Here is a 27270-nt window from a genome sequence, read left to right as displayed (position 1 = left end):
AGATTTTGAAATCTGAAAAAGAGGCCCAAATATATATATATATATATATATATATATATATATATATATATATATATATATAGTGAACAGAGCTTGGCATAGTGGCACAAACCTGTAATCCTAGAGGCTTATGAGGCTGAGAGAAGAGAATTGCAAGTTCAATGGCAACCTCAGAAACTTAGTGAGGCCCTATACAACTTAGTGAGACCTTGATTGAAAATAAAAAATAAAAATTAGTGAAAAGATCTTCAGAGAAATGTTATCTGCCATTAGGTACATCAAAGTATGCATAAAGTGAGTACTAGAAGTTAGGAAAAATGTTCAGGTTCAGAGGATCAGACAAAATATTTCATAAGTAATGACTGAAAATCTCCTAGATTTATTGAGATAGTAATTTTCTCATGCAGCTCATTATTTCCAAGTAGGATAAACACACTAAGGTCTACAAATGGACACATCAGAGTGAACATACTGAAAATCAATGAGAAGAAGATCATCTTGAAAGCAGCAAGAGAAAAACACCAATTCGTCCCTTACCAGATGTATTAGTCCATTTTATGTTACCATAATAAGATACCTGAGGCTGAATACTCTCTAAAGAACAGAAATTTTTTGGCTTACAGTTTTGGATGTTGAAAGTCTAAACCACATGCTGGTTCTGGAGATGACCACCCTAATTGCATCATATCATGAAGGACAGCATCATGGTAGGAGCCCATGTGTGAGAGAGAGAGATTACTGTGCTACATAGGGAATCAAAATGATAGAAGGGATCAAGATCATGAGAACTAACTCACAGGGCCACAATAGAAAAATATTTTAAAGACGCATCAAAGATAGTTTTTCAGGCAGAAAACAAGTGAAACTAGAAGATAATTTTAATTCATATTTCAAAAAAGGCCACAAATAAAGGTAAGAATGTAATTACCAAAGATAGTATAAATGTATATTTTCTATTCTTAAATAGATTTGAAGAAAAGTTTTATAAAATAATGTTAATTTAATTTACTATAAGGTGTAGAATATATAGAAATATTTGCCAATAACAATACAAAAAAGCTGAGTAGCACCAACTTTAACTGGGCCAAGAAAATATCTCCAGTTGATAACCACAATTCAGAAAAACAATAAAGAGAAACAAATTATGAGAAATCTAATTAATAAAATGTAAGATATTATAATAGCATATACTTGTTCTCTGTTTTCTCTCAGGTACTTCAAGACATAAAATCACTAAAGTAATAAATCTATCAGTGTGTTGATGTGTTTATGTGTGTGTGTGTGTGTGTGTGTGTGTGTGTGTGTGTGTGTATGTGTGTATCCCACCATAAGGATAAAAATTGGAATAAAGCAATATAGGAGCAACATTTCTATATATTACTGGAATTAAGTTAGCATATATCTGAAAGAGATAATAATAAGATGCACATGGTAATACCTAGGATAACCACTAAGGAAAAAAATAAAAACCTGCCTTAACTAAATCAAATGTTTCATTAGAAAATATTTACTTAATGCAAAGGAAATATCAAAGAAAGAATAAGGGAATAAAAAGACATAGAACACAAAGAAAATGGAAAGTAAAATGGCAAATACAAATTTGACTATAAAATGATAACACTAAACATGGAAAATCCAATGAAACACAGAGATTGTAAAACTGTATACCAAAGGAGATTCAACTATATGCTATGGGAACAATCATACTTTAGATTCCAAGATACAAAAAAATGAAAGTAAAAGGATGAAAAATATAAATCATGAAAATAGGAGTCTCAGAAAACTGGACTGGCTATACTAATATCACACAAAAATAACTTTAAAACAAACACAGTTACTAGAGATAAAAAGAACATTTTATGATGATAAAACTGTCAACTAATCAGGGAACGATACAATTATTAATGTATATACATTTAATAACAGAATATTAAAATATATGAAACAAAACCTGACAGAAACCAATAGAAAAATAGTAAAAAAATAGTTGAATATATCAATATCTCATATTCAATAATTTATAGTCTAAAGAATAACAAGATAAAAGAAAACATGAACTATACCATAAATCAACTAGAACTAATAGATGTTGATATAAAACATTCTATTTAACAACAAAGGAATATACATTATTCTCAAGTTGAGGCACAAAATTCACCAGTTATAGATCATATGGTAAGCAATGGTTAAAGACTGGATATTTTACGCCTAAGATAAGGATTTATTTTCTAACTATTCTCTTCAAAATATGTAAAAGTATATACTACATATTAATATTAGATATTATATTGGAGTTTCTGCTCAGAGAAATCAAGGAAAGAAAATTAATAAAAGGTATTCAGATTGGAAAAAAGAATATTAATGGATGATATGATTTTTTATATAGAAAATTCTTAGGAAACTACTAAAATCCATTATAATAATAAAGCAGTACATCAAGTTTCAAAATGCAAGATCAATATTTAAAAGTCTACTGTATTTCTATATACTTGCAATGAAAAGTCAAAAATTAAATTGAGAAAACAATTCCATTTACAACACCATCAAAAATAATTTGAGAATATTCAATAAGAGAAGTTCAGCATCATACTCTGAAAACACAAAGCATTGTTGAATAAAAATTTTAAAAATACCTATGGAACTACATTCCAGGTATTGGAAGTTTTAATATTACTAAGATGGTGATATTACACAAATTGATCTACAGATTCAATGTAGTCTCTATCAAAATCTCAGTGGAAGTTTTGGTTTAAAGTGAAAAACTCATTCTAAAATTCATATGGAATTGCAAAAAGTGTGTAAAAACCAAAACATTCTTGAAAAAGAATAACAAAGTGGGTGTATTTATGCTGTCATTTTCAAAACTTACTCAAGGCAGCATAAATCAAGAAAGTATGGTGCTGACACCATAACAGGTATTTAAGGCAATAGAATTTAGACTCAGAAATAAATTCATGGGTCAATAGGTATCTGACTTTTTACAAGGCTGTCAAGAGTATTCCATGGGGCAAAGAATAATCTTTTCAACAAATGGTATTGGAGCAATGGACAGAACCATGAAAAAGAATGAACTGTTCTCATATATGATATCATATGCAAAAATTAACTCAAAATGTATCAAACACTTAAATATAAGATCTATAACTACAAAGTTCTTAGGAAATATCATAGTTGTAAAAACCTTTAAGAAAAATGCTCTTACGTATTACAATCAAATCATGAGCAACAAAAGAAAAAGTACGCGAATATAGATTTCATAAAAATTAAAAGCTTTTCTGCTTCAGAAACCATCAAAAAAGTAAGTGTACAATCCATAGACTAGGAGAAATATTTCATACTTATATCTGATAATACACATGTAATAAAGAGCTCTTACATTTTGATGATAAACTACAACACAATTAAAAATTGTTAAATTATTCAAATAGACATTCACCCAAGAAAGACATAAAATGACCAATAATTACATTAAAAGATAAGTAGACATCAAGGAAATGTAAATCAAAATCACAAAGACAGACCATTTCATATTCAAAAGGGTGACTACTGCTGGAATATAAGTGTATAGTCACTCTGGGAAGCAGTCTGGCAGTTATTAGTTATTAACAATGTAGTTACTCAAGCAATTCTACTGTAAGATATATACCTGATAGAAATGAAAACATATAGCCTGCATAAAAACTTGCATGCAAATGTTTATAGTGGTCAAAAGGTGGAATTATTTGTCAGCTGACAGATATATACACAAAATGTGATATATCCATATTGTGGAATATCATTCAGTCATATAAAGAATTAAGAACTGATACATGCTACATTGTAGAGCAATTTTGAAAACATTATGCAGTCAAATTGATATTGTCACAAAGTACCATGCATTATATGATTCCACTCACATGAAATATACTGAATTTAGAAAGATATAGAAATGAAGAGTAGATTAATGGTTTCTTAGGGTTAGGGTAAGTGGGAAAGTAAAGGTGTATAATAACTATAGGAAAAGAATTACCTTTTTTAATGACAAAAATGTTCCAAATTTAACTGTGGTAATGGTTGGCCATATTTGTGAATATACTTAAAATCATTGAATTTTATATCTTATTGAGTAACTTAAATCTCACATGTGTTGTTTAAAAAATAATCTAATGAGCTTCCCTGATAGAACATTCCATACATGTTCTGGACTTTGGAGATACAGTAAGGCTATGTTCCTCCTATCTCTTTAGTATTAGCATAGAGAAGGAAGAGGCATGGTTAAAGCTTACTTTAAAAATGTATTAGCAATAAGAGCAATGCTGGTGGCATCACAATACCTGATCTCAAATTATCCTTCAATGCTATAAAAAAAACCCAGCAATATATTGGCATAAAAACAGGCAATGGAATACAAGATACAGAGAATATTCCTCACAGCTATAGTCATCTGATCCTTGAGAAAGGTTCAAAAATACATGTTGGAGAAAAGATAATCTTTTTAATAAATAGTTCTGAGAAAACTGGATATTCACAGTAAAGAATGAAAGTAGATCCCTATGAAGGGTGAGCCCTTCACAAAAATCAATCAAAGTGGATCAAATATATAGGAAATGACCAGAAACACTGAAACTACTAGAAGAAACCATACACTCAACACTCCAACATGTTGGTGCAGATATCTACTTCATTAAGACTCTAAAGCTCGAGAAATAAAACCAAGAATCAATAAGTGGGATGGTATCAAAATAAAAAGCTTCTGCACATGTAATATAGGGTAATAATGTCCATCTCATTCCACTGTCTTTCCCATCCCCACATATACTTACTTCCCCCAGAGGAAGGAGAAGCTGTGCTCCATTTATGTACAATGTGTCAAAACACATTATACTGTTATGTATAACTATTTAGAATACATTAAAAATTAATAAAAATTATCATAAAAAAGCTTCTGCACAGCAAAGGAAACAAGAGTGTGAAGAGAGAGACTATAGAGTAAGAGATTTTTGCCAACTGCTCTCCCAATAGGGGATTAATATGTATATAAAAACTTAAAAAAGGAAACACTTAACATTGGAAAAATAAATAACTAAATAAATATATAGGTAAATTAACTAATTTTTCAAAAGGTGAAATACAAATTGCCAACAATTATGTGAAAAAAAATTCAACGTCCTTAGCAATCACAAAAAATGCATATCAAAACTATTTTGAGATTTCATTTTACTTCCACTGGGAATGGCAATCATCAAGAATACATATAAAATATCCGTTGTCAAGGATGTGGGGGAAAAGGTAGGATACACAGTGTTAGTGGGACTGCAAATTAGCAAAACCCCTTTGAAAAACAGTATGAAGATTCCTCAAAACCAGGAATGAAACCACTATATGACTCAACTATCCTACTCCTTGGTTTTTATCTGAAAGTACTAAAATCAGCTTACTACAGTGATATGGGCACATAAATGTTTATAGCAGTGCAATTTACAATAGCCATGTCATGGAATCAACCCAGGTGCCCACCAACAGATGAATAGATACAGAAAATGTAGTATATATACACAGTGGTATTTCACTCATCCGTAAAGAAGAATGAATTTATGTCATTTGCTTGTAAATAAAACTAGAAAATATGATAGACTCAGAAAATCAGGGGTCAGATGTTTTTCCTTACATGTGGAAGCTAGAGAGAAAAAGAGGAATAAAAAAGGTATCTAATTTAAAAGGGAGATCTATAGAGTAGAAGAAGGGGTTCTAAGAGAGAGAGAAGGGGAGGACATTAGGAACAAAATCTACTCAAATATGCTATGTCAATGTATATATATACCACAATGAATATGTCATTTATATGTTATTAGAATGCACTAATTAACATAAAATAAAAATGGTATGGGTTGTTAGAAGAGAGAAAGGTCATTGGGGGAGGCAGGAGGGTAAGGAAAAGAAAGGTACAGGGGAATGACATTGATAAAACTTATGAGCATGTACAAATATGACATAATGATTCTCACTATTATGTATGATATTAATGTATCAATAAAAAATAACAATACACTAAATTTTGAGGAGTATATGTGAGAGGAGTACATGTCTATTTATTAAAGAAAAAGGAAGTATCAGCTATGATACAAGAAATAAGCAAATGTCTCAAGAGAACAATTATCATCAAATAAGACATATAGCAACAGCTATATGAATTATGGAAAACTGATAGAATTAGGATAAGACCCTTGGATCCTTTTACTTACTCTCTGCTAAATTTTGCACCATGTACCTTTCCCTTTGTTAATTTTACTTTGTAGTAAATTGTATCCTTTAGTGCTGATGCATATTGAGTCCAATGAATCCTATAGAATAACTGTACCTGGATATTATCTTAAGGACCACTTAAACAACACGTTCTGACTTTAATTTATTTCAAATATTGAGAAATAATATGATTACATTCTTAAGGAATTTCAATTGAATATACTCACCTTTGCTATCTATTTGTTGTTGCACAGAGTGTTGTTCTTTAGTTTCCTTTCCCTGGACAACTGGAGGTGGGAGGAAAACAGGTCTCCAAAAACCTAGAAAACATAAAATAGACCATATTATTTTCCAGTGCCTAATAAAAAACAATGTAAAAAGGGGGACTTTATAATTCTGTAGTGAAAAATTGATTCTAATTATACTACTTTTCTTCAAATATATAATACTAGTGATCCTAGTCTCACTTTTCATGGAGTTTATTAAAGTAATACCAAAGCCCATCTTTGAAACATTATATCATATATTATATTTTCTCCATATAAAATAAAGCAGATATTCATTTAACTCTAAAATATTTGTAGAAATTTCTTGGTTTAAAAGCTGTGGTATAAATTTGGCTAACAAATTTATCATCTCTAGTCACAGCAAAGTGACTTAATTCTGGGTCTTGAAGATACACCAAAGCTGTTTTCCTCATAACTCATTACTATTGGCATAGATAAAGGAGAGGTGTGGTGAAAGCAATGATAGTGAAGAGGAGATGAGTATTATAGTGGTTTTTATCTTTGTCTTTGTTATATTTTTAAATTTATTAATGAAAAGACAAGTATCAGTTAAGATACAACAAAAATTAAGCAAATGCCTTAATATAAATTTTGTCAAAGAATACATACAAGTGAAAGAACATAGTTTTTACACCTATATCATTTAATTTTAATTTTAGGATTTAAAAAATCACATTTAGACTGTGAGTTTATATTTTCAATATATAATAGCTAAAGATGAATGAAAGCACCTAGCAAACGTTTGGTTTCATAATTGAAAGTATTTTCACCTATAAATTAGCCCATATGGAAATGCATGCTTTATATTAATAATAATCTAGTAGCTTGGGCTGTGACTCAGTGGTAGCGCACTTGCTTTGTGTGTGTGAGACACTGGGTTCAGTTCTCAGCACTATGTATAAATAAATAAAAAAATAAAGATCAACAACTAAAAAATATTTAAAAAGTAATCTACACATTAGAAAACTCATATAATTGCAATATATATATAGCATTAAAATTATTATAAGTGTATAATATATACTTTATATAATTGAAAGATAGTACATCTTCATGGTTAACATTAGAGATACTGGAGCATCATTTCACAACCTCTTTTACTTATCATGTTACCTTGGTTAATTACATATTTTCTTGTTCCTCAGTTTCTTGTTTGGCAAAAAGGAAAAATAAGATAATAGGAGGTATTTCCCAGAGTTCTGAGGTTTTAATACATTTGTGCATGGAAAAATAGTGAATTAATATTAATAAATTTGTACTACTGAATTACTATTAATGAATTAGCATATGCAAAGGGTTTAGAAAAATTTATGGTGGTGCTATATAAAGTTTATCTATGATATGTAAAGGGGTTTAACAATAGTCAGTGAGAATTAGATGCAATGCATGTGTAATATAATACTTATCACAGTTCAATCACTCAATTTCAGCTGCTATTATTGTTTTTAAATAATGGACTTTACAAGTTTGAAATGTGTTACTTAACGTTCTATTTTCACATATTTATTATAATATATACTAAGCACACAGTAGGCAATCAACAAAATTTTGCAACCCATATCAATAACAATGCAGTTGAATCTCATGAGTCTTTCCACCCCTGAGCAACAGTTATTCCATTTCATTGAATATTTATCAGATGGTGTTTGAAAATATTAAAAACTGAAGCAAGAGGAAATTTAAATATTTATAGCCTCTGTGCTGATTAAATGTAACTCTTAAGGGGTTGCTAATATTACCTTATTAGAACAGAATGATATTAGATTAGTGGAGAATTAACATAGTGTTAATAAATTCAAATCCAATGAAAACATTTTTTTAAAGATTTTTTTCCTTTCTTTGTAAAATTAAACAGTATTTTTTTAACGACTACCTTTCCTATAAACTACTTAAAAAGAAAAATCTCAGAAAACAATTTCTCCCTGTTTTTTTCTGTCCAATAGGATTGCATTTCTAACTATAGGGCAGATAATTTTTTGTTTGTTTGTTTTTTGTTGTTTTTACCCCATCAGGGACTATAAAAGTTAGGTAAATATTTTCCTTTGCTGTTAAAGTAAATATATCATAGTTATTCTAGCTAAATTAATGACTTGTGATAAAGATAACTGACAATCAGTGCAACCTCTGGTAAAACTTTGTTTTGCTAAATGCTCCAAAATTCAGAGCATACCTGCTTTTTATTGGACACATTAGTCTGCCACACTTAAAGCAAATGACATCTGAGAAATGTCAATGTTATTTGGGACAAATTTAAAGGCTTATTACGTGATGCTATGGTTTAGATATGAGGTATCCCTTGAAAGTTCATGTGTGAAACAATGCAAGAAAATTTAGAGGTGAAATGATTAATGAGATTCTTAACCCAATCAGTGAATTAATACTCTGATAGGGATTAACTGGATGGTAACTGTAGCTAGGTAAGGTGTGACTGGAGGAGGTGGGTCACTAGGAGTGTGCTTTTGGGGTACTTATTTTATACATGGTGAGTGAGGACTCTGTCTCTTTGTGCTTCCTGATGTGATGTCTTGAGCTACTTCTCTCCACCACACTCTTCTGCCATGATGTTCTGCTGCATCTCAGGCCCTAAGGAATGGAGTCGGCCATCTATGGACTGTGACCTCTAATCCTATGAGCCCTCAAATAAACTATTACTCCTTTAATTGTTCTTGTCAGGTCTTTTGTTCACAGCAATGAAAAAGCTGACTTAAACATAGGGAAATAGTATATTCAAATAGGAAATTATGATTATACATTAATGTATTTTATTTTAAACACTGTTTTTGAAAGGAGTTACAGTTTATTTTAAAAATTATTCTAATATCATAGGAAAGCTTTTTTGAAATATTTAGGGTCAAGTTCTTAGGTAATTTTGGTACTTAGAGCTAAAAGCCTCCTTGGTAAATGTATGATATAAACAAAAACACTATCTATAAGCATACCTTGATAAAATGGCTTAGGAAATCAAGAACCATAAGGATTTGGTATGGTAAACATGATTGATAATATAAATGCTAACTTTTCATTGGAAATCATAGAGGTTAGATAATGATATTTTGAGAGAAGCAAAATAATTTGAATGTTTTTAGGCTTGAATATTTACCACATTCCACAAAAACTAATAATAAGAAAAATTATTACTTATTTGTACATATATAATGATAGGAGGTAAATTCAAAAGGCATTTCTTAGGCCAACATAATCATGTTTGCTAAGTATTCTTTAATTTTCCTCCTTTTATGTTAAGGAGATTAAAAAAAATAAACTAAAGTGAGATTTGCCCAATTTTTTAAAGTGAAATGAAAATTGGGTATAAGATACCTTTCTTCAGAATTGCTGATAAAATGGTCACAGATCCAAATCTGTCAATATTTGAAGTGTCATAATGTTATTAAACTTATAAAACAAGCTGTTTTCAAAGGCAATATACATTTACACTTACCTTGAGGACGATTTTCCTTTCTGCGAGCACCAAGCCGTTGTGCTTCATTTTCTGAGTCAAGGTGATGTCTTTCACTGTCAACTGTAGTTCTCTGCTTTTTTTCATTATCAGACTCCATGAGATGGCTTTCACTTTCTTCATCTACTTGAAGTTTTACATTTTTTAATTGTTCCCTCTCCATCTCCATCAAGCATCTTTTACTTTCAAATTCACTTGGATTTCTTTCATTTTCAGGGCTGGTATGATGTTTTTCAAAATGAGAGTCTTTATTATGCATATCCAAGTCATACTGAAGATTTTGAGAGTCATCCTGACAGCTTTCAGAGATATTCTGAAGTTTTACAGACCTATGCTGATATTTTCTAGGGCTATCCCAGCATTTACCATGATCAAAGTCTGATTGTTCTTTTGCAGAGTCTGTCAATTTTCTTTCAGATTTAGACTTGCCCATCCAGAATCTTTCCAAGTCACAGACACTTTGGCAAGTTTTGGCCTTCCTCAGGTGTTTTACAGAATCACTGGCCATCCCCAGACTTTCAGATTTCAAGTCCACTGTATGTTTTTCAGACCATGAATCTATCCAGAACCCATCAGAATCAGTGCTCAGCTGAAATGTTTTCAGATCCATGAGACTTTTCTCAGTTGCAGAAGCTAGATCATATCTTTCTGTGTCTGAGTCCGTCCCACATGGTTCAGAGTCAGAGTCCATCATATATCTCTTAGATCTAATCTTATGTTTTTCTTCCCCCATCAGATGTACCCTGGATTTAGAGTCTGTGTTCATTCTACCTCTTTCTGTTTCTGAGTCCATCACATACCTCTTAGAAGCAGAGACCATCCAGAACTTTTCAGTCTCCATCAAACTCTTTTCAGATTCCATCAGACGTTTTATAGAATCTGAGGCCATTTGGTGTTTTTCTGCCTTCAACTTGTGTTTCTCAGATGCAGAGGCAATGGGGCATTTTTCTGAGTCTGAGTCTATCCCCAGTCTTTCATTGTCAGAGTCCATCAGATACTGTTCAGAATCAGAGTCTGCCAAGCATTTTTCTGAACCTGAATCCATCCAGTGTTTTAGAGAGTCAGAGTCAACCTGGCACTGTTCAACTTTCACCAGGTGTTGCTCTGATTCCATCAGGTCTTCCTCCGAGCCTGAAGCCATCTGATATCTTTTTGCTTCTAAAAGGTTATTTCTAGATGCTAAGTCCCTGGGACATGTTTCTGAGTCTGAATCTATTCCCCATATTACTGAGTCAGAGCCTTTTGAGTGTTGTTCTAAGTCATAGTCAGAACCTATGCCTCTGTCAGAGTCAGAATCAATCACACATCTTTCAGAACCAGAGTCCATAAGAGGGGTGCCACTTTCAATTATTGTTAGATCTTGGAGACTTTTGTAGATCAAAGAACCACCTGGAGTTACAGAACTTTTTGTATCAGAAACTTCTTTTTCACATTTGTGTCCTTCATTATGTCTCAGCATAATAGTTTCTTCATTACTTAAAGAAAACACAAACAGGAATACCTTTTTGAATATTCATTAAATATTAGTAAACACATTGATTTCCTCTAAAATACTATAGAGTGTATAGTTCTACTTTTCTAATTGTGGAAAGCAAGAGACAACATTAAGATCCTTGTGAAAAAATATTGGATGATTATTTCAGTATTTTAACTGGAAGTCATACTGAAGGTTGATTTTACACTCACTTGCATCTTTGCTCATACTTACAGTTTTCCAATGTACCTAAATGTAATTGCCTGATTAGGCTACTTTCTTGCAATATATCATTTCCTTGTTATTATCTAATCAATACATAATATTTGTGGATCTAATTTTATGGTAAAATGTAGTATAAAATAAAAGCAGCCTGTTTCTACAGTGTAATCCAAGATAAGATTGTATTTAGGTAGACCTGATTATTAATGAAGCTTACATTGGAGTGTTGAGTCTTTCTGAAGAAAAATATTCAAATCTGTCAGGTACTTTTTCATTTGGAAGTGACACATCTTGAATGGAAGATACAGGTTCACTTGCTGAACTAGTTGTTGTCATTAGCTGCAAAACAAGTAATACATTTTTGAATTCAAAGTAATATTTAACATTAAACAAATCATATTAAGGTATTTAGAATTAGTTATACTTGTGTTTAATGGACAGTCATATAACTTCCAAAGTAAAACTGAAGAATTAATATTTGAATATTAGAACAGGCATGGCAGACACATTATGGGGTATCTTCTCTTCTGTTTTTTTTTTTACATAACCTGATGTTCCAAATTGGAGAAATAATATTCCTTCTTCAAATTCAGAAAAGTTTTTTTCCCCCTGCTGTTTGTTTGAAAAGAGGATATGTAACCTCAGGCATCACAGAAAATCCATTTCTCTTATATGCTCAGATGAGTAGAAAAACCCAGTGTAGAGAAAGTAAATAATAAAATAGCCATATATATAGGAAGTAGAAACAAGAGATAATATGCCTCTAGAGAAAAAGAGATGGAAATAATTTCTTGCTGGATTCCTGATGTTTAAGTCTCTCTAAGTATCGACTTCTGCTCATGACTTCTCTAAGGTAATCATAGATCATTGAAATAAGTTCTCACATCCTGTCCTATTTTTTCCTCAAGCAATTATGAGTGAGATTCTGTTCCTTTCAACCAAAATGACCTTCATAAACAGTGGAATTTCTGTCAATATTTTATTGTTAATCTCAAAGAGCAACATATATAACAATTGTGCCTTTTAGGCAAAGAGAGGATCTTGCACAAGTGAAAATAAAGTTTAGTAACCCAAATTAAGTTTCCCTCTTCACGAAACATGGAAATGAAATAAAAAATAATACTGTAGTGTGTCATTTAGTTACGATATAAAAAAGTTATCCTACACCATAACATACTTTAGAATTGATTGTAATAAAAGATTTGGAATCTCTCTTTTCAGATAATAACTATGAGGCTCAAATAAGATAATGTTTAGGAGGAAACATTCATTTTGAAAACTGTTAGATAATTATAAAATGTAATTATTAACAAATAAAAAAAGAAACATGACATTACTTTATATGGCAAACAAACACGAAAAATATTGACATTTTTACATGCTAGGAAAAGTAGATAGCAAATGACTTTCATGGTTCTAAAAAGTGAGAATACCCAGAACTTCTCTGATTCCTGTTCTCAAGTCATATTAATAATTATTTAATCATAATTTCTCTGCCTCTGACTGCATCCATGTGGAGAGAGGACCCGACCATGCTTCAGATCCCTGGCTACCAACTGGGGCTCCCCTCAGAACACCTCCATCTTGGGACACTGCAGCCATAGTCCTTCCCACATGGTAGCCTCCACCGAGGGACAATGTACAGGGCCTAGAGGTAGCTGCCTGATGCAATACCACATGCCACAGCACTGCATTGCTGCACAGGCCACTCAATGCCATCACACAGCCCACCCTTCCATCCCCATCTCTGAAAGTGGTCACCTCCATCTTGGGTTACCTTCATTGACTTCTCTGCCATCTGTCGTTGGCGCAGCTTCCATCTTGAGATACCTACTGTGGTATGGAAGCCCAATAGCAAGATACCTACAGGTATGATGCTACTGCTGCCACCAACTAGAGACATTACTGCTTCCATCAAGGGACAACCAACAAGACCCGAAAGACCACCACCAAGGTCTGTGGGGCTGGTTACACTACAGGTATCGCTACTAAGTGTGTTAAAATATACCATCTTGTTGCAGAGGCAGAAGAGAGCCCTGCATAGGGGTGCCCCTTTCTCTTTTTTCTTCTTTTAACATCCAGATTCTTTTGATTCCCCTATAATGCTTCCTATAATCTACTACTTCATAAACATCTCATTCTACACTCCCAAACAGAATTCCCCAAACAAACATCTCATTCTACACTCCCAAACAAAATGCCCCAAACAAACCAAGATGCTACAATAATAGAATCCATTGACAGTGCAGTAGATGAAATGTCACCAGTGTATATAATTAAAATGATCTGCAAATCAAAGAATAACACAAGAGAGCAAATACAATAAACAACTGATCACTCCAACAAAGAGATAAAAGAGCAAATACAAGTAGCAAAAGATCACTTCAAGAAAGAGACAGTCTGAAAAACAAAACAAAACAAAAAACACAAACCAAACCAAACCAAAACAAATTCTTGAAGAGAAGGAGACAATAAACCAGATAAAAATTCAATAGAGAGCATCAAAAACATTTGGAAGACAGAACCCCAGGCAATGAAGACAAAATATCCAATTTTGAAAATAAATTTGACCATACAGTGAAGATGATAAGAAACCATGAACAGAACATCCAAGAATTATAGAATAACATTAAAAGGACAAGTCCAGATTTATCATGATAGAGGAAGGCATAGAGATTCAAACCAAAGGAATGCACAATGTCTTCAATGAAATAATATGAGAAAATTTCCCAAATATGAAGGATGAAAAAATTTCCCAAAGATGAAGCATATTCTCAGCAAAAGAAATAATCAGTGAGGTGAAGAGAGAGCCTACCGATTGGGAGCAAATTTTTACCCCATGCCCATCAGATAGAGCACTAATATCTAGGATATATAAAGAACTCAAAAACTTAACATTAGGGGCTGGGACTGTGGCTCAGTGGTAGCACACTTGCCTGGCATGTGTGAGACACTGAGTTTGATTCTCTGCATTGCATATAAATAAATAAAATAAAGATCTATCAACAACTTAAAAAAAACTTAACACCAAAAAAAAAACCCAATTAATAAATGGGTGAAGGAACCGATCAGACACTACTCAGAAGAAGATATAAAATCAATCAACAAATATATGAAAAAATGTTCAAAATTTTGGTAATTAGAGAAATGCAAATTAAAACTACTCTAAGATTTCATTTCAGTCCAGTCAGAATGGCAGTTATCAAGAATACAAATAACAATAAGTATTAATGAGGATGTAGGGGAAAAGGCACAATCAAACATTGCTGGTGAGACTCAAAATTGGTGCAACCAATCTGGAAAGTAGTATGGAAAAAACTGGAAAGAAACCATCATTTGACTCAGCTATTCCACTCATTGGACTATACCCAAAGGACTTAAAATCAGCATAATATAGTAATGCAGGCACATCTATGTTTATAGAAGGATAATTCACAATAGCCAAACTATGGAACCAACCTAGATTTCTTTCAATAGATAAATGGATAAAGAAACTGTAGTATATATACACACAGTGGAGTATTACTCAGCAATAAAAGAGAATAAAATTATGGCATTTTCAGGTAAGTGGATGGAGTTAGAGAATATGATGCTAAGCAAACTAAGCCAATGCCAAAAAACCAAAGGCCAAATGTTTTCTCTGATAAGTGTATACTAATCCATAATGAAGGAGATATGAGATGAGTGGAGGAACTTTATATTGGGCAAAGGTGAGGAGAGGGCATAGGTATAGGAAAGATGGTGGAATTAGACAGACAATATTACCCTAGGTACATGTATGATTGCACAAATGATGTGATTCTGTTGAGAGCCACAGCCGAAGGGGCCACAGCAAACTTTCAGACTGCCAGCTGATGATTGGCTCACAGCAGCCCCAGAAACATCTAGCTGATTGGATTCTCTGCGGTGATGCTCATTGAGCTGTTTCCCCGACCTTTCAGACTGCCAGCTGATGATTGGCTCACAGAGGGCCCAGCAACTTCTAGCTGATTGGCTCCTCTGTGGTGATGCTCATTGGGCTGTTTCCCCGCCCTTTCAGACTACGGAGCTGCTCACTGGGGGACTTTTTTTGGCTCCACCCACACGACCCAGCCAATCGGCCTCAAGAGCAAGAGGAGTGGGGGAGGTTGAGAGGCTTGTGGGAAGCCAGTGGTGGCAGTTGGGCTCTGAAGGTTTTCCTGAGGAGCTGTTTTGTTTGGCATGTGTGGTTCTAAAAATAAAGTTCGTTTCTTTTGAGAAGTGGCTCCTGAATTGTGCCCAGCCAGACTGCGGCATTTGGTGAGCCACATGGGGAATGACTGAGGGTAAGTGATAAGGTAAACTGCTCGCCCCTGAGGGCAGGACGAGAGGATGGGTAGCCATTTTAAGATTATTCTTTTGTTTTGCTTCACTTTTGTTTTAAGTTGCCTGTCCCTGGAGATGAGTGAGATGGAAGAAAAACCGCTCACATCTGAGGAAAAACTATTTATGTCTGAGGAACAGATAGGGAGAAAGGACGGATGCACATTTCTGGAGGATAGAAAGGCTATAATGATTTTTTGTTGTTCCATTTTTATTTCATTCTGTCTCGGTTTTGTTTGGCGTCATCTTGTTGGGTTGTATTATAGTAGAAATATGGGATCAGAAATTAGTAAAAAACAAACCGAAAGAGTGTTAAGTAAATTATTAGAGGAAGGAGGCATCTCAGTAAAATCAAGAACAGTCAGGGCATACGTTGATACAATACAAAAATGTAACCCATGGCTATTTAAGGAGGAGTTGTTAAATATATCACAATGGAACCATCATGGTGAAGATTTAAAAACAATAGAAAAGAAAAGCCCAGGAACTCTGCCAGTTGGCACATTGACATTGTGGGCATTGGTATCGGGTTTGCTAAGTCCAAAGCCTTCAGTTCAGACAAAGATAGAGGAAGAAAGCTTAGAGCAGAAAAAGCCATCAGGGGGAAAGTTACAAAAGGAGACTGCTACTAACACCTTTCTATCACCAGAGGACATAAATGTCCAACAAACAAGGCCACCTCCATATGCTGGGAGGCCCCCCAACCCTGCAGTTGATAGTTGGGATCCTGAGACAGGATCTCAAGTATTAACATGCCCTGTATTTGAGGTAGGAGGGCAGTGAATTAACCATGCTTTAAATTTCAAAATAGTGAAGCAGCTAAAAGAGGCTGTAACAACCTATGGTCCTCAAGCACCCTTCATTGTAAGCTTGGTCGAATCCATTAACAACTTTAACATTATGCCAGCAGATTGGGCTAATATGTGTAAAGCTGTGCTAAATGGAGGTCAATACCTGTTATGGAAGGTTGCCAATGAGGAATTTTGCAAGGAGACGGCTAGGCGAAATGCAGCAGCTGGTTGTCCTCAGAGAAATCTAGAAATGTTGTTAGGAAAGGGACCTTATGAAGATCAGCAACAACAAATTGTATATGATCCCGGCGTATACGCACTAATTGCTGTAGAGGTGGTTAGGGCATGGAAGACTTTACAAGGACATGGAGGATTACAAGGTCAATTATCGAAGATAATACAAGGAGCTAATGAATCTTACGCTGAATTTGTAGATAGGCTTATTCAAACAGCTACCAGAGTTTTGGGGAATACAGAACAAGGAATGCCATTAATAAAAAAAAAAAAACTGGCTTATGAGCAAACAAATCATTGGTGCAAAGAAGTCATTAGACCATGGAAACATGAAGATTTAAACACATATATTAAATTATGTAGAGATCTTAATGAACAAGAGCAAGTCGTGGCAGCTGCAGTAAAACAGGCTTTAGATGCCAGAGACATTAATGACCAAGGGCAAGTCCTGGCAGCTGCAGTAAAACAGGCTTTAGATGCCAGGCAAAGAATATGCTACAATTGTGAACAAAGAGGACATTTTAAAAGAAATTGCCCCTTAGGAGGAGGGTTTAACAAAACTAGGTATCAAAGGAGTGGGAGACATTGGGCTAATGAATGCCATTCTCAAACCACCATAGAGGGTACTCCACTATCAAAAAAACAAAAAAAAAACAAGGACGTGTGTTTATCCACGCTATCATTGAGAAAGGCATTGGGCTCCGTTGCCAAAAAATGGACAGGGGGGCCCCAATGCTCCGGGGCCCAAAACCACAAATATACAGAGCACTGGAGGAACCCAGCAACCCCATCAGGGTAGTGCCCAGGACACATTGTCCATCAGATCCCTCATCAGACAAACCAGAGGGAGTGCAGGGTTGGACATCTGCGCCTCCGCCAGAGCAGTACTAACTCCAGAGATGGGAGTTCAAAACATTCCCACAGGGGTAAAAGGACCTCTTCCCCAAGGAACAGTAGGCTTATTATTGGGACGCAGGTCTTCTACTCTAAAAGGACTTATGATAAGATCTGGGGTAATTGATCCCGATAATGAAGGTGAAATAAAAATTATAGCCAGTTCTCCAAAGAGTATATCAGTAATTTCATCAGGAGATAGAATAGCACACTTACTAATAATACTAAGCCTACATGATAAATTTTCCAGTCATGCTGTAGAAAGAGGTTCCAAGGGATTAGGCTCCACAGGTGTAGATTGGGCTATGCTTTCTTTAAATTTAGATTCTCACCCCATGCTAAAACTAAATATTCAAGGACATGAATTTAATGGGCTACTGGATACAGGTGCAGACCTTAGCATCATCTCTCATGAAGAATGGCCAAAACATTGGCCATTACAACAAGCCACTCAAACGCTTCGAGGCCTAGGAGTGGTGACTAATCCCCATAGAAGTGCAATGGTATTAGATTGGAAGGATCCTGAAGGATGTGAAGGAACTATACAGCCATATGTATTGGATCATCTTCCCATAAATTTATGGGGATGAGATGTCCTAGATCAATTAGGTTTGACATTAACAAATAATATCAACTAAAATGCACCCACTATTATGACTAGACAAGATTTTAGGAAAGGAAAAAGATTAGAAAAACAAGAACAAGGTATAGCAGCACCAATACAAATAGATCAAGGAACAAGCAGACATGGGTTGGATTTTCAGAAACGGTCACTGAGACAATAAAAATTACTTGGAAATCAGAAAGACAAGTATGTATTCCTCAGTGGCCCCTGACTAAAGAAAAGATACAAGCAGCCCATGACCTGGTCAAACAACAATTAGTGGAAGGACATATACAACCTTCTGTATCTCCTTATAATAATCCCATTTTTGTCATCAAAAAGAAATCTGGTAAATGGAGATTATTCCAAGATTTAAGAGCCATTAATAATGAGAATGTGGGCTGGGGATATGGCTCAAGCCGTAGCGCGCTCGTCTGGCATGCGTGCGGCACGGGTTCGATTCTCAGCACCACATACCAACAAAGATGTTGTGTCCGCCGAGAACTAAAAAAAAAATATATATATTAAAAAAATTCTCTCTCTCTCTCTCTCTCCTCTCACACTCTCTCTTTACAAAAAAGTAATGAGATGGTTATTATGGGACCTGCTCAATCAGGGATTCCTCAATTGTCTGCTTTGCCAAAAAAACTGGTATGTTTTAGTTATAGATATTAAAGATTGTTTTTTTTTCAATTCCAATTCATCCTGAGGACAGTACATGTTTTGCATTTACTATCCCTGCACTGAATCATGAAGGTCCTGATCAGAGATATGAATGGAAAGTACTCCCTCAAGGGATGGCTAACAGCCCAACTATGTGTCAAATTTATGTTAACAAAGTAATCCAGCCACTTAGAAATCAAAATCCTGAACTACAAATATTTCACTATATGGATGATGTATTATTAGCACACAAAGATATAAACACATTGCTAGAATGTTATGCCACACTTACAAACTTATTAAAAATTATAATCTAGAGATAGCAATAGATAAAGTACAATTAAATTTTCCAATTAATTATTTAGGAGTTCTATTATCCTCAACCATGGTCCATCCACCAAAAATTCAAATACCAGTAGATCAACTCAAATCACTTAATGACTTTCAAAAGTTATTAGGAGACATAAATTGGATAAGGCCTTATCTAGGTATACCAACAGGAGAGTTGGGACCTTTATTTGATATCCTAAAAGGTCCATCAGATCCAAATTCACCCCACATGTTAATGCCTGAAGCATGAAAGGCATTAAAAATCATTGAAACATATATGGAAAATACGTATTTGGATAGAATTGATATAAGTTTGCCTTTATTATTTATTGTACTACCAACAAAAAATATTACTACAGGAGTTTTGGCAAGAAGGTCCATTATTATGGATACATTTATCTTATTCTCCTAACACTATTCTTACTAGGTATCCTGACGCTGTAGGACAATTAATACTCAAAGGAATAAAAGGAGCAAAGGGAGTGTTTGGAATTCTCCCAATAAAATTATTACTCCATATACTATGAATCCAATTGATGAGTTAGCTAATGAATTAAATACTTGGGCAATAATCATGTGCAAATCTAATGTTTCATTTGATAACCACTTACCATCTAATCCTTTATTTTCTTTTTGGTCATTGCATCCTGTAATTTTTCCAAAAATGACAAGAAAAACACCTATCATGAATGCTCCAAATATATTCCCTGATGGGTCAAATAATGGTACAGCAGCAATAGTTACACCTGATCAAACTTTTACATTTTTTGTACGCAAACAATCAGCTCAAAAGGTAGAGCTTAATGCAGTATTACAAGCTTTTGTGATTTTTAAAGATTCTGTATTTAATTTATTTTCTGATAGTCAGTATATAGTTAATGCTATAGTACCCCTTGAAGATGCTGGTAGGATTTCCCCTTCCTCTACTGTTTTCTCTTTGCTTTCCACTATACAAAGTCTAATCTGGGACAGAAAAGATCCATTCTTTATAGGACATATCAGGGCACATACAGGACTGCCTGGAGCCCTTAGTTTGGGCAATGATTTAGCAGATAAAACTACACATGACATACATATTTTCTCTACACTAGAAGAAGCTATAAATTTTCATAGAAGGTTCCATGTCAATGCTAATACTTTACAAAAGTGTTTTAAAATGACTAAGGAACAAGCTAGACAAATAATAAAACAATGTCAAAATTGTGTGACCTTTTTACCACAAGTTAATCTTTGAGTCAATCCTAGAGGATTGATACCTAACCATATTTGGCAGATGGACGTCACACACTTGCCAGAATTTGGAAAATTAAAATATTTGCAGGTTACAGTTGATACTTCTTCTGGATTTTTGATGGGTTCCCTTCATGCGGGAGAAAAAACTAAAGATGTTATAGCTCATTGCTTGCAAAATTTTGCCACTGTGGGCGTTCCAAAACAGTTAAAAACAGATAATGCCCCTGGATATACTTCTACCTCTCTTAAACAATTTTGCTCAACATTTGGTATTACTCATATAACAGGAATCCCATACAATCCACAGGGACAAGGCATAGTTGAAAGAGCTCATCAAACTATTAAAATGTACTTATTAAAGCAAAAAGAAGAAATTGGGAAGGGGTATATATTCCCCAAAGATAAACTTAAAATAACCCTTTTAACTCTAAACTTTTTAAATTTGGATTCATCAGGACTTAGTGCTGCGTAAAGGCATATGTGTCCAAAAAATGTACATAAGCCCAAGGTACTTTGGAAAGATATTCTAACAGGACAATGGAAAGGTCCTGACCCAGTAATTGTCTGGAGTTGGGGGTATGTTTGTGTGTTTCCACAGGAAGAACAGCAGCCGATTTGGATTCCAGAGAGATTAACTAAGGTCCTGACCCAGTGATTGCCTGGAGTCGGGGGTCTGTTTATGTGTTTCCACAGGGAGAACAGCAACCGATTTGGATTCCAGAAAGATTAACTAAAGCGATTTCTACAGACCAAAAAGAAGATGATTTGGCTCAAATCCATAACAGCTGATATCCAGAACTCCAGTTTGGCTACCCTTACATCTGTGACAGAACCAGGATGCTTTTTTCAATATCTATTTTATTTTTTCCCTTTCCCACATCATGAAGTTCTATTTTGTTTTTTGAGCTCATACAGACCTAGGTTAATGTTTTGCTGATCAGTTCTATTTTTTGACTATAGAGTTTTTAAACATTGCAATGGAGAGATTTCACCTGTAAAAGTTATAAGGCCTTTACTATTATGTTATATGTTGTGTGCACACTTGTGTTTTGTGTTATATGTTTGAATGTACGTATGTCCATATATCATATATGATGAGCGCTCATGAAAAAAATGGATCCAAATATTTTTTATTCACGTGATTTAAATGGTTTAATTTAAATTGGGTAAACAACTGTTGAGGATTGTTCTAATATGTGAACAAAAAAGGAGGTTAACAGATCTGTTTACTTTCACCTTTCCTTTTCATTATATTTAATAATTCTCTTCAAGATAATGTAAATTGTTAAGAAAATTATTTTCTTTTAGTGCCTTCTGGAATGTTACATAATTTTTTCTTTAGGCATTATTGCCAGAATTCCTATCTTTATCCCAGTGCCGGTGAAGACAAAGATAAAACCAATCTACAGCTTCTGCAATAGCCATCACTGAACTGCCTGCAGAACTTGCCTGGACTATGTATCACTTGTATGCATTGTGAACTCACCTGTATGCATTATGAGCTATCTGTTGGTGGAGCGACTTGTGGTAGTGTTGGGGTATTTTTGCTGATGATGTCATCGGTGGTACAATTTTTCCAAAAGGAGCCATCAATTGGCTTGGTGTATCTTCCTACCTTTTGCTTGTCATGATCGTTCAGCTAAAATTTGGGGGCCAACAGAGGTGAGGCAAAGAACCTCACCCCCCCCCCCGTGCTGGTACAAAGACCTATCCACAGGTGTGGCTGTATACTGGACCCATAGTCAGTGACGGGTAAGATCCAATTGCAATGGTACCAACCTAAGACAGGAGGCTGACGCCTTGTGGTAGATAACACATGTGTACCAAATTCGGCATTCATTTCAGTTGCTGCTGGTATCATGTGTTTTAAGAAATGTGTACAGTATGAAAAACTGGAAAATACTAATGAATGAAAAATGTTTCAGGAAAAAAAATAGATATTTTCATGCAATTATGTACAGTATCACTGTGTAAATTTCAAGGCAAGATTTTTGTTTCCTGTAAAACAGATCATTGTTCTATGAGAGAACGTTTTTTACATTCTTTCTTTATGTACAACTAGAGAATTGAAAAATTGTGTTCCATTTGTGTACAATAAGTCGAAGAGCATTCTACTGTCATGTACATCTGATAAAACAAATAAATAAAAAAATAATTGTTGTTATTTTAAGGTAAAAAGTAAAAGGTGAAGGAAAATACAAGCTTATTTTATTCAACTTGAACTAGTCTACTTTTAATAAAAGTCTGACTTCATAAATTAGTAACTAACACCTTTTTTCTTATGTTTGATTTATCCAGGCATGCAGCCTCCTGAGGAAATACATGGACCATATTTTTACTCTTCCTAAGATAGGTATGCATTCTATTTCATTGACAAAAATAAATCACTCAAATTTGACTTTTGAAACATAAACTGTTTTATATGTTTAGAGAAATGAGAAATTATACAAAAACAAACCTTAAAATTGCATATGGAAACAACATAATTTACCTATATACCAAATGGATAAAATAATCATACAGAATATAGTAATGACTCAAATGAAAAACAGTTTAATGGAAAATGCAGTAAATATGCAACTCATAGTGGTTATTTATATTAGCATACTGCTTGGATATTTGAAGATGGCAACTTTATCAAAGTTTTATATCTTCTTTTTGACACACTAAGCCAAATATCTTCCTTAGCAGATATACTTTCAAAAGATGATATAAAGTGCCATAAGGGTTGTATGACTTTCTTAGTAACACCACTTTCCACAGGTGCTGATGTTGAAATATACATGTTTTGTGAAAACTTAAACTTCAATTAACATCAGAAGTGAAAAAGGTACATTAATAAATTTGCTAACTAGAATTATACAAAATTAATTTATTTTTATATCTAAGAGGACTTTCCTGAGATCTGAAATTTGTGAAGTATTAAGACTTTCTTGTTGAGGAAGAAGAATTGCAACAGAACTCAAACTCTATTAGAGTTTTTGAAGTTTCTTTTTTAATTTTCAAAAATTTGTTCTTATTAGTTATACATGACAGTTGAATGTATTTTGACATATTATACATTTAAGAATTATAAATTACCATTATTCTGGTTGGAAATGATGTGAAATTAGATTTGTCATGTATTTTGATAAATATTTCTTCAACGAATATATTGTAAGGTGTGCCATTTTTCTAGAACGTTGCTTAAGATTTCTCTATTTTTTTGTTCTGTATCTTATACTAATTTGCAATTAAATCTACAAAGTTCTGTTCAAAGGTTAGTATCCCAATTTTTATATATATCTGATTTTTTGATGTATCTTATGTATGTACCATATGTAAATAACTTAAGTTATTTGGGTGTATATTTGTGTGTGTGTGTGTGTGTTTCCTTCCATAATCTTAACAAACAACTGTAGCTTTTAAGATGAAGAAGTTCATCACAGAGAATACTTCCTGATGTTGTGACATCAGTGCTATGACCACACACTTATAATACAGTTACAACTGCATTGCAACTATATTAATTGATCTGAAAAAAAATGGACTTGGGGGGGGGGGAAGCTAGGATTCACAGTCTATCAGATGCCATCAACTAAAATAAAAGCCTAGGCTCATTGGGTAATATGGTGATAAAAGGGCTTCCATTAATGCCCATGTTATACTTTATTTTATAGAAAATCATTTTTGTCCATAGCCCTTTTAAAGTAAAAAGTGCCATTATACAATTATTTTGAATTTTTACTGAAATTTTTACATGAAAAGAAAATTGTCATGTGATTTGTAAAATTTTTAAAATGTTAAGTCTTAAATGGGGAGTTGCAAGTGAGTATGCAAGGGAGACCATGGGAAAGAGCTAATTTAATTTCTCAAAGAAGTAAAGCTTACTACTTTTGGGACTTCACACACCAATGTTTCTTCTTCTCCTGTAAACTATCGGTATCACTGTACATTGTACAGTTCCTTGAAGATTTACTTTGGGAAAGTGTCTTTATTAAGAATGTACCTCCACAATTTAATCCTGAGGAAAGAAGCCAGAATAGCCACATATTTCCTCCAAACACCCTAAGTAAACACAGCCCCATTTTAAGAAATGGCAAATCAACTCGTTGAAAGGCTGACAAACTATGCTTTGTGGATCAAATCCAGCCCACACCTATTTTGGTATGACTTAAGGCCAAATAATATTTTTGGCCTTATATATGAATAAAATATAAAAACAAATATATGAATAAATATATGAATAAAATTTAAAAACAAAATCTATTTACCCATTACTGAAAACAGTTGCTTTAAGAATTGAGGAAATTGTAATTACAAAATCTAAAATATTTGCAATCAGGTCCTTTAATGAAAATATTTGCCCATCTCTAACTTTTCTGACTTAGTGTCCTATGGCTTTAAGCAAGAAAACATATCTAGAATATATCAGGAACTCAAAAAATTTAATAACACAAAGTAAATCAATAAAATCTGGGCAAATTATCTGAATAGACACTCATCAAAAGATGAAATGCAAGTGATCAACAAATATTAAAAATGTGCACTATATTAGAAAAAAAAACCCAAATATTCCCAAAACCTGTAGAAGAAAAGATATAATAAAATAAGATCCAAACTTAATTAAATGGAGTATAAAATAATAAAGAGCATCAACAAATTGGAGTTGGTTCTTTGAAAAGATGAACAAGATTGATAAATCCTTAGCCAAACTAACAAAGAGAGAGAGAGAGAGAGAGAGAGAGAGAGAGAGAGAGAGAGAGAGAGAGATCCAAATTAATAAAATTATAGATAAAACCAGACAGCACTGTAATCCAGAGAATCATTAGGGACTATTTTGAAAATATGTATTCTACTGGGGACTATTCAGAAGAACTGAAAAAATTTCTAGACACACATGACCTATCAAAATAGAACAAAGATGGTAAAGTTTCCTCTGGAATGAATCTGATATAACTTACCTTTGTACCTATATGACCACAATGAATCTCACCATAATTTACATCCACAAGAAATTAATTTAAAATAAAAACCTATGGGCAATTGGCAGAAAGATCAATAGAGGGAAGGGAGCATGGGGTGAGGGGAGGGAAGGGGAAGGAAAGATACTGGGTACTGAATTAGAGCAAGATACATTCCATAATTGTATAATTATGTCAAAATTGATTCTATTATCATGTATAACTAAAAAGACCAAGTAAAAATTAAAATAAAAAACTTAAATGGACTAATAACAAGAAAAGACACTGAAGCAGTAATTTAAAAAATCCAGTAAAGAAAGACCAGGACCAGAGGGATTCACAGATAAATTTTAAAAGACATTTAAAGAAGAAATAACACCAATGCTCTCAATTTATTTCATGAAATAGAAAGGGTGGTAAATCTTATGAACTCATTATTCAAATTTAGTGCCACCCTAACTTTAAAACCAGAAAAAGAAACTTCAAGTAAAGATAATTACAGACCAATATCATTGATGAACATAGATGCAAAATCCTAAATAAATAAGTGCAATACAAATCAACACTGTGTTAAAATGTTGTACACAGTGACCAAGTTGCTTTTAATCTGAGGAATCATGGATGATTCAATATATGCAAATCAATAAGTATAATGTATCACATGAAGAGAGTCAAGGGAAAAAATCACATAACCATGTCAATAGTTACAGAAAAAACATTTTATAAATTCCACACCCTTTATTGTTAAAAAAACCTTAGGAAACTATGGAATGAAGGAACTTTGTTCAACATAATAAAGTTTATAAATGCAAACCTAAAGTCATTGTTATACTGAATAGGAGGTAACAGAAAGCACTTTCTCCAAAATCAGGAATAAGAATAGAATGTCCACTTTCACTAATCTTATTTCATGTAGTATTGGAAATTCTATGCACAGTAGGAAATCGAAAGAAATAAAAAGAATATAAATAAGAAAGAAATAAGTCAAATTATATCTTTTTGCAGATTATATGATCCCATACTTAAAAGACCCTAAAGGTTTCATTAGAAAATTTCTAGAACTGATTAGAAAATTCAGCAAAATAGCATGGTATAAAATCAACTTATAAATACCAATAAATTTTGTATAATCCAACAATGAATATTCCAAGAATAAATAAAAAACAATTACATGCACAGAAGCTTCAAAAATAGGTAGGAATGAATCTAATGAAAGAGGCAAAATATCTCTAAAAGGAAAATGATAGACCACTGGGGAAAAAAAGAAATCGAAAAAGATACTAAAAGATTCATAGACTTTCCGTGTATGTGAATACATTGATTTGATTTTGTTAAAATGGTCACATCATCAAAAGCCATGTACAGATTCCATGCAACCTGCTTAAAAGTACCAATTATATTCTCCTCAGAAATAGAAAAATAAATTCTAAATTTCATATAAAAGAAAAAAATTCTAAATTTCATATAAAAGGAAAAAAAAATATCCAGAATAGCTAAAGCAATCCTGAGGGAGGGGGAACAATTCTGGAACCATCACAACATCCAATTTCAAATTATACTAGGAGGCCATATTAA

General features: G+C 33.4%; 1 protein-coding gene across 1 annotated transcript in view; it reads right to left on the bottom strand.

Annotated features, from left to right (window-relative positions):
• LOC308639473 (uncharacterized protein) overlaps positions 1 to 27270 on the bottom strand; it is a gene marked incomplete at its 3' end in the record, with an annotated part of 204973 nt that overhangs the window by 30397 nt on the left and 147306 nt on the right. Inside the window, exons 8-10 of the mRNA XM_081277711.1 lie at positions 11880 to 12001; positions 9949 to 11441; positions 6450 to 6542 (exon numbers count right to left, since the gene is read on the bottom strand). Of these exons, the coding sequence (XP_081133837.1) occupies positions 6450 to 6542; positions 9949 to 11441; positions 11880 to 12001 (1708 nt within the window). The remainder of the gene's footprint in view (positions 1 to 6449; positions 6543 to 9948; positions 11442 to 11879; positions 12002 to 27270) is intronic.

This window comes from Spermophilus citellus (genome assembly GCF_964194105.1).
Source record: "Spermophilus citellus genome assembly, chromosome: X".
NCBI lineage: Eukaryota > Metazoa > Chordata > Mammalia > Rodentia > Sciuridae > Spermophilus > Spermophilus citellus.
This window is presented reverse-complemented; position numbering and strand designations above follow the sequence as displayed.